This window comes from Scyliorhinus canicula, chromosome 21 (assembly GCF_902713615.1).
Source record: "Scyliorhinus canicula chromosome 21, sScyCan1.1, whole genome shotgun sequence".
Taxonomy (NCBI): Eukaryota; Metazoa; Chordata; class Chondrichthyes; order Carcharhiniformes; family Scyliorhinidae; genus Scyliorhinus; species Scyliorhinus canicula.
Window position 1 is genome coordinate 635,208 of NC_052166.1, and position 9,934 is coordinate 645,141.

The 9,934-nt window shown below is 48.4% G+C and overlaps 1 protein-coding gene across 1 annotated transcript in view; it reads left to right on the top strand.

Annotated features, from left to right (window-relative positions):
* Window positions 1-9,173, top strand: part of LOC119955880 (cyclin-dependent kinase 17-like) — a 155,981-nt gene extending 146,808 nt beyond the window's left edge. Inside the window, exons 18-19 of the mRNA XM_038782532.1 lie at window positions 1,425-1,428; window positions 9,092-9,173. Coding sequence (XP_038638460.1) covers window positions 1,425-1,428; window positions 9,092-9,173 — 86 coding nt within the window. The remainder of the gene's footprint in view (window positions 1-1,424; window positions 1,429-9,091) is intronic.
* The last annotated feature ends 761 nt before the right edge of the window (window positions 9,174-9,934 follow it).

The following is a 9,934-nucleotide window of genomic DNA, read 5'->3' on the forward strand; positions in this document are numbered from 1 at the left end:
TCCCCCCTCCCTCCACCTCCCCCCTCCACCATCTCCCCCCTCCACCATCTCCCCCCCTCAGACCCTCACCAGCTCCCTCCCTCCTCCAGTCCCTCCTCCAGAATTTCCTCCACTTTCCGCCTCTGAACCTCCGCTCGCGGCGCCTCCGCCATCGCCCCGCGGGAGCCCCGCCCCCTGCCGCCGGAACCGGAAACGGGTTCAACCGGCAACCCGGCCCCCCGGAAGCGGTCACCCCGCTGCCTGCGGGGCGCGGGGGCCGGAAGCCGGTCCTGCGCTGTTACCCGACCGGGCGGAACTGCAGGCGGGTCCCCCCAAAAGGAAGGTTCCGGTCCCCCTCCTGCTGTAAGAAACACAAACCCCCCCCGCCCCCCCACAACCCCTGCAGTGCAGGAGGAGGCCATTCAGCCCATCGAACCAGCACTGACCCTCCAAAAGAGCACCCAACTTGGTGCGCACCCTCCGCCCGGCCCCCATAACCATAAGACATAGGAGCAGAATTAGGCCACTCGGCCCATCGAGTCTGCTCTGCCAGTCAATCATGGCTGTTATGTTTCTCATCCCCATTCTCCTGACTTCCCCCATAACCCCTGATTCCCTTATTAATCAATAACCTATCTGTCTCTGTCTGAAAGACACTCAGTGATTTGGCTTCCACAGCCTTCTGTGGCAAAGGGTTCCACAGATTCACCACCCTCTGGCTGAAGAAATTCCTCCTCATCTCTGTTTTAAAGCCCATTGCCAGTAAACCCTTTAGTCTGAGATTGTGTCCTCTGGTTCTAGTAACCCCCCCCCCTCCCCCCCCCCCCCCCCCCCCCCCTCACCTCGCTGAACACTAAGGGCAATTTAACATGGCCAATCCACCTAACCTGCACATCTTTGGACTGTGGGAGGAAACCGGAGCACCCGGAGGAAACCCACGCACACACGGGGAGAACGTGCAGACTCCACACAGGCAGTGACCCGAGGCTGGAATTTAACGCGCATCCCGAAGTGTTCCCGGCCGCCACCCCGCTCTCCCTCCCAAGACAAAATCAATACAGCGCCGGATCAAACAAATTAATAAATAAACATTGCCCCTGTGGGCTGGCACAGACACTCACATGGAAGTCTTCCTCATTCAAGACATACTTTCCCCTGGCCAGAACCCCACGCGGAAACATTTAATGGGTTAACTTTGGAGCGAATTCAATCTCACGGCGCCGAGGTCCCAGGTTCGATCCCGGCTCTGGGTCACTGTCCGTGTGGAGTTTGCACGTTCTCCCCGTGTCTGTGTGGGTTTTGCCCCCACAACCCAAAAGATGAGCAGGGTGGGTGGATTAGCCACGCTAAATTGCCCCTTAACTGGTAAAAATGAATTGGGTCCTCTAAAATTTAAAACATTTTAAAAAAAACTTTAGAGCAACTTGAATCCAATTTGGAGCCAGTCTCGTTGGCATCTTTCATCCCCCAAGCAGAACGAATAATAACAAACAGCCCATTGGTCAGAATTCTCCTGACAATCCCAACAACCGATAAACCCAACATAGCCAATCACTGTGTAGAGTCAATAAACCCAACATAGCCAATCACATCCCATTGGCAATCAACCCAACATAGCCAATCACAGCCCATTGGCAATAAACCCAACAGCCAATCACAGCCCATTGGCAATAAACCCAACATAGCCAATCACAGCCCATTGCCAGTAAACCCAACATAGCCAATCACAGCCTACTGCCAGTAAACCCAACATAGCCAATCACAGCGCACTGCCAGTAAACCCAACATAGCCAATCACAGCGCACTGCCAGTAAACCCAACATAGCCAATCACAGCCCACTGCCAATCAACCCAACATAGCCAATCACAGCGCACTGCCAGTAAACCCAACATAGCCAATCACAGCGCACTGCCAGTAAACCCAACATAGCCAATCACAGCCCACTGCCAATCAACCCAACATAGCCAATCACATCCCATTGGCAATAAACCCAACATAGCCAATCACATCCCATTGGCAATAAACCCAACATAGCCAATCACAGCCCATTGCCAGTAAACCCAACATAGCCAATCACAGTCTAGAGTCAATAAACCCAACATAGCCAATCACAGCCCATTGGCAATAAACCCAACATAGCCAATCACAGTCTAGAGTCAATAAACCCAACATAGCCAATCACACCCCATTGCCAGTAAACCCAACATAACCAATCACAGCCCATTGCTAGTAAACCCAACATAGCCAATCACAGCCCATTGCCAGTAAACCCAACATAGCCAATCACAGCCCATTGCCAGTAAACCCAACATAGCCAATCACAGTCTAGAGTCAATAAACCCAACATAGCCAATCACAGCCCATTGGCAATAAACCCAACATAGCCAATCACAGCCCACTGCCAATCAACCCAACATAGCCAATCACAGCCCATTGCCAGTAAACCCAACATAGCCAATCACAGCCCATTGGCAATAAACCCAACATAGCCAATCACAGCCCATTGGCAATAAACCCAACATAGCCAATCACAGCCCATTGCCAGTAAACCCAACATAGCCAATCACAGCCCATTGCCAGTTAACCCAACATAGCCAATCACAGCCCCTTGCCAGCAAACCCAACATAGCCAATCACAGCCCATTGCCAGTAAACCCAACATAGCCAATCACAGCCCATTGGCAATAAACCCAACATAGCCAATCACAGCCTACTGCCAGTAAACCCAACATAGCCAATCACAACCCATTGCCAGTAAACCCAACATAGCCAATCACAGCCCATTGGCAATAAACCCAACATAGCCAATCACAGCCCATTGGCAATAAACCCAACATAGCCAATCACAGCCCACTGCCAGTAAACCCAACATAGCCAATCACAGCCCATTGGCAATAAACCCAACATAGCCAATCACAGCCCATTGCCAGTAAACCCAACATAGCCAATCACAGTCTAGAGTCAATAAACCCATCATAGCCAATTACAGCCCCTTGGCAATAAACCCAACATAGCCAATCACAGCCCATTGGCAATAAACCCAACATAGCCAATCACAGCCCATTTCCAGTAAACCCAACATAGCCAATCACATCCCATTGCCAGTAAACCCAACAGAGCCAATCACAGCCCATTGCCAGTAAACCCAACATAGCCAATCACATCCCATTGGCAATCAACCCAACATAGCCAATCACAGCCCATTGCCAGTAAACCCAACATAGCAAATCACAGCCCATTGCCAGTAAACCCAACATAGCCAATCACATCCCATTGGCAATAAACCCAACATAGCCAATCACAGCCCAGTGCCAGTAAACCCAACATAGCCAATCACAGCCCATTGGCAATAAACCCAACATAGCCAATCACAGCCCATTGGCAGTAAACCCAACATAGCCAATCACAGCCCATTGGCAATAAACCCAACTGAGCCAATCACAGCCCATTGCTAGTAAACCCAACATAGCCAATCACAGCCCACTGCCAGTAAACCCAACATAGCCAATCACAGCCCATTGCCAGTAAACCCAACATAGCCAATCACAGTCTAGAGTCAATAAACCCATCATAGCCAATCACATCCCATTGGCAATAAACCCAACATAGCCAATCACAGCCCAGTGCCAGTAAACCCAACATAGCCAATCACAGCCCATTGCCAGTAAACCCAACATAGCCAATCACATCCCATTGGCAATCAACCCAACATAGCCAATCACAGCCCATTGGCAATCAACCCAACATAGCCAATCACATCCCATTGGCAATAAACCCAACATAGCCAATCACAGCCCATTGCCAGTAAACCCAACATAGCCAATCACAGCCCATTGCCAGTAAACCCAACATAGCCAACCACAGCCTACTGCCAGTAAACCCAACATAGCCAATCACAGCCCATTGCCAGTAAACCCAACATAGCCAATCACAGCCCATTGCCAGTAAACCCAACATAGCCAATCACAGCCCATTGCCAGTAAACCCAACATAGCCAACCACAGCCTACTGCCAGTAAACCCAACATAGCCAATCACAGCCCATTGCCAGTAAACCCAACATAGCCAATCACAGCCCATTGCCAGTAAACCCAACATAGCCAATCACAGCCCATTGCCAGTAAACCCAACATAGCCAATCACAGCCCATTGGCAATAAACCCAACATAGCCAATCACAGCCCATTGGCAATAAACCCAACATAGCCAATCACAGCCCATTGCTAGTAAACCCAACATAGCCAATCACAGTCCAGAGTCAATAAACCCATCATAGCCAATCACAGCCCCTTGCCAGCAAACCCAACATAGCCAATCACAGCCCATTGGCAATAAACCCAACTGAACCAATCACAGCCCATTGCTAGTAAACCCAACATAGCCAATCACAGCCCACTGCCAATCAACCCAACATAGCCAATCACAGTCTAGAGTCATAAACCCATCATAGCCAATCACAGCCCATTGGCAATAAACCCAACATAGCCAACCACAGCCCATTGGCAATAAACCCAACATAGCCAATCACAGCCCATTTCCAGTAAACCCAACATAGCCAATCACAGCCCATTACCAGTTAACCCAACATAGCCAATCACAGCCCATTGGCAATAAACCCAACTGAGCCAATCACAGCCCATTGCTAGTAAACCCAACATAGCCAATCACAGCCCACTGCCAGTAAACCCAACATAGCCAATCACAGTCTAGAGTCATAAACCCATCATAGCCAATCACAGCCCATTGGCAATAAACCCAACATAGCCAATCACAGCCCATTTCCAGTAAACCCAACATAGCCAATCACAGCCCATTACCAGTTAACCCAACATAGCCAATCACAGCCCATTGGCAATAAACCCAACATAGCCATTCACATCCCATTGCCAGTAAACCCAACAGAGCCAATCACAGCCCATTGCCAGTAAACCCAACATAGCCAATCAAATCGCATTGGCAATAAACCCAACATAGCCAATCACAGCCCATTGGCAATAAACCCAACATAGCCAATCACAGCCCATTGGCAATAAACCCAACATAGCCAATCACAGCCCACTGCCAATCAACCCAACTGAGCCAATTGTGGTAAACGGAATAAATTGGTATATATATTGTGTTTTATATCTGTTGCAATAATACTTTTAAAAGCTTGAGTTCAATGTTGATATATATTGCAGTAATATTATCAAGGTTAAAGTTTTCAGATTTTGGCAGCAGAAGGTGCAATTAAGAAATTGTAAAAGTGTGATCAATGTTCATTCCAATCATATGTGTTTACAAGAAGAGACTTCATGTAATTTTGTCTCGATTGTTGAAGATTCCCTCAGGAGTAGATAATTTGAGATATTGTGCTCAGACTTAGGTAAGCAGTTCTGGGGATCTGAGTGGGATAAATTTGATGTTATTGAGGGGAGGAGCCAGGTCTGTAGCCGGAACTTTGGCTTTTAATTTTTCTGGGAGCTTTCAGTTGAGCAACAGCTTTTGTTAAAGTCCGGAAATATTGGGGAACACAGGGTTCAGTGAGGGAGGAACTGAAGGAGATCAGTTTCAGTAGAGAAACGGTGTTGGGGAAATTGTTGCGATTAGCGGCTGATAAGTCCTCAGGACCTGTATTATGATCCTAGCCGAGACCCCAATACTGTCTAAGATACTGGACGGAAACTCCAATATTTTATTTTATTTTGTCAGATTGTGAGGATAGGTCTCCTTGCCCCAGGAATGATTTCCCAAAGAAATAGGAATATGGTTTTATTAAAACAAACTTTATTACTAATACTGTATTAAAATATACTTATCATCACACCAGAAAATGGCTTACAATTACCCCTTAAATAAAGCTAATCAATACAGTGAATACAGTGACCCTTAACTGCTACATTTATTCCCAATCAAACAACAGAACCATCTCTGATCCTAATCCACTTTTAAATACTGTTAGCACTCAGGAATACTCTCATGTTGCTATATTTATCTGGTTATAAATACAGCGGTCAATGTGGCCGCCTTCCTTAATCCTAATTATGTTTGCTGTAGAGTCGCCAGATATCTTTCGATACCTCCACAAGGTTCAAACCCAAATACTGATCAAAGAGCCAATACACCAGTTAGTTAGTTCAAAGTCAATACTATTTATTTACACACACAGTAATATCTACTCATGCACAAATACCACAAACTAAACTATCTCTAACACTAAAGCCTATACTTAGCTTCGGGCGCCCACTCAGTCAGAGGAGCAATGGCCGTTGTTCGGATCTGAGGCTGTTGGGTGCGAAGGTGTAACAGGAGAACGGCTAAGGTCGTCCGTCTGGTAGCGAGCGTTGATCTTGGACTTACTGCTTCTGCTGCAGCTGGTGGACGGGTCTCTCCGCTTCGAGAGCCGAGTCCAAGAGAGCGATTCTCTCTCGGGGGCTTCTGCTTATACCCAAAGGGGGCTTCGCACGCTTTTGGCCAGCCTTGAACTTGGCCCCGATTAATTGGGCCGTATCTTGATCACTGGTATTGATCTTAACCAATAAAGGGGTGGGTGCCCTGATGGCTGGGCGCGTCCTCGGTGGCCGTTGGCCTGGCTTTGTTTGTGTTTTTCTGGCGCCGGGATGTCTGGAGCTAGATCGGTTGCTTGAGTGTCATTCCTTTGTTCCCGGAGATGGGCCATCAATATGTTAATTGCCCGACAGTTTCAGTCCGGTCTGGGGACTGAGGTTCCAATACGCATACCGGCTCTGTGCCTGCTTGCTTTCCTAACATTGTCCATATTTCCCTACAGTCATTGCGATCATCCATTTTGTATTCTGGATGTGGCCATTCCAGACGGCTACACTCCCTCCTTGTGATCCTCAATGCGAAGCGTGAAGGATCAAATTACTGCATCTTCTTCGTTCTCCTAAGTCGGGCACCCATAGGCGAGGACAGGCCCTACACTACTCTGTCCTATGAATTGAAACTTTACCTAAATTACTTTATGTACATACATCATTATAACATTCCACGGGGCGTTATGACATTCAGGCATGCATTACAAAATAAAAAAACTGGAACCTCTAACTATCCTTACCTAAACTATCCTACTCAATCAATCAAATAACTCACAACATTTTAAACTGTACAATAGCAGCAACACAGGTCTCTCTGGCTTGGCAGTTAAGCACAGAGTTTTACTTTTTTTTATTAGAACAACAAACACACAAAAAAAAACGGATGCACTTTAATTCACTTAAAGGGGTTGGGGGGGGTTTGTTAAAGTCCGAAAATAGGGGATCTGAATGTGTATATCGGAGTGCGGGAGGCTTTCCTCCGCCATTTCCTCAGTCTTACGGTCGGAACGACACTGCAGAGTATCGCAATTACTAGCAGTGCTTCCACAACGTAGGACAGGGAATACCAGGTGATGAACGTGTCACACCAGGTCGGTGTATCGGTTACTATCTCGGGGTACAATGTATGGCAGGGGTGTGAAACATTCACAGCCTGCGTGGTAGGGGTCAGGGGGGTAGCGCCCGCGTGTAACTGGAGGGATCCCGCTAAGATCCAACAGTAGAGCATGATGGTTGTTTTCATCTTTTCTTCTTTCTTTCTTCCTCTTGAGGCTTCTGTGGTTCTGGAGTTCTATGGCCACAAGCATAATTTCTGTTATTATCTTGTTTAAGATCTGGTATGTCTGTCTGTCTGTCCTTTTATTGCCACTTACCCGCTATAATTGGTCACCATCTGTGACTCCCTCATTTTAAAAAAAAAACCTAAATATTTGGGACAAGACATCCGAGAAAAATACTGACACAGCGCGAGCCGTCTCGCAGCCTGTGCGATCTACCATCCCAGTGTTCGAGGATGTAAATAGTATTTGGAAGCAACCTAAGGGTCGCCAAAAACAAACAGAAGAGTTTTGAACTAGAAGTGCCAAAATGGGGTGCGTATGGGCCGCGGCGGGTAAGAAATGGTTGGAATCCCCGGGTAGGGCGGTGACCAGTGCCGTATGTGCTCTACCCAAGCATAGCTGGCCCGGGGGTCCTCAGGCAGGGCGGGGACCAGTGCCGTATGTGCCCTACCCGAGCATAGCTGGCCCGGGGGTCCTCAGGCAGGGCGGGGACCAGTGCCGTATGTGCTCTACCCGAGCATAGCTGGCCAGCGGGTCCTCAGGTAGGGCGGGGACCAGTGCCGTTACTCCACTGCCTGAGTGACCGGACAAGAACGGGTAAGAGTGTGGTCGCCGTGGTTGCAGTTATGCATCTCCTGCCTTCGAAGCAGAAGAGCAGTTATGAACGGTTGTCTACGGACAAAATTGTCCCTTTAACTGCCAGTGGGCGATAAAGGAGTGGTGGTGTGGGACCATGAAAACATTAAGTGAACAAACAACATTCAACATTGACAGTAACAAACATTTAAAGCAACCAACTAACAGAAGAAAATCGTGCAGGTTCCATCAGAAAGGACACTGTAAATCTCCATCGGTTCCTTTTTACCATCATCTGGACACCGCATTGTTCTAAAGCAAACAGAGTCGCAAAGGGATTCGTTTGGCGGGAGTCAGATTCTACGTCATCATCTTCTCCCGGTTGCCATACTCTTGACTGGAGTAGTCGTGCTAAAGCTGCTTGGGACGCATTGGGGTCCATCTCATCATTCCGGATGAGCCTGGACGAATTGTCTTGGTGCCAGTGTTTTGTATCGAGATTGGAGCTGCTAGGGGTCAATCCATAATCGTCGGGCAGTGGGTCTGGATCAGGGGCTTTAATATACGTTATCTCGAAGGGGTCGCTGGAATCATGTTCGGAGTCGCTGGGAGTGGGGCCTGGTGCAGGGGTGTAATCGTAGTGTGGTGTGCTGGGGCTGTTGCTATCACTGCTGGTTGGGGGAGGGGAGAGGCGGAGTCGTGCCTCTGGGGGCGGAGTCGAAGTCTTGTCTGAGGCGGGACTGGACTGGGCTGTTTTCAGAATATGCTGGAGTAATGGGGCTGAGGGTAGGGGCTTTCCGTCTGCGGAAACAAATCCTCTAGATTCCCACAGGGGTATGAATTCTGTTAAACTATTACAGACATATAAACTGTCAGAATATATGTCGGCTGGGGTCGGGAACGAGTCGGGGTGGTCTACAATGTAAGCTATGGCTGCCAGTTCTGCTGCCTGCGAGCCTAAATATCCTGGCAACTTTAACAAAATCTCTTCTAACGCACGTCCCTGCGCGCCCTCTACATAGATACAACAACCGGTAATCCTTTTAAATCTGTGGAGGAGCCATCCACATAGATTCTAAGGGGTGTGCATGTGTCTGTGGGCTGGGGTCTCTGGGGTGAAGTACCTGTTTTCGGGGGAGCTGACTTAGGTATAAAGGGTCCGGTATTGTGCCTAGTGGTTATTATTTCACACTCATGTGGGGTGCCTGCATATTGTAAATTGTCAGCGAGGAAATTGTGGGTCTTTGTTATGTTCTGTCCCTGTAAGGGAAGGGTCCAACGGGCTACGTGGATTTGGCTGACTGTGCCATCCTTAAGTCTACCATCGAGTAGGAGTTATGTTGGGGGGTGTTCAGTTAGAATGGTGATGGGGTTGAGTCCTGTAATGTATGTGAAGTATTGTACTGCCCAAAAAACTGCGAGAAGGTGCCTTTCACAGGCAGAAAATCCTAACTCGACTGGATCTAATACACATGAGGCGTATGTCACGGGGCCTAAACGATCATGTCGTTCTTGGAGGAGCAAGGCCGAAAGGGTTTGGTCAGTGCTTACAACTTCAATCACGTACGGGGAGAGTGGATCTGGGACCTGTAACGCGGGGGCTGTGCTGAGGGCTATTTTTAATATATCCACGGCATCCGTGTGCTGTGGAGCCATTCCCAAGGTGCTTGCTTCTTGAGAAGGTCGGATAAGGGCGCTGCCTTTGTGGCAAAACCGTCGATGTGGTTTCTACAGTAGCCAACCAGTCCTAGAAATGACCGGAGGGTGTGACGTCATGGGGCAG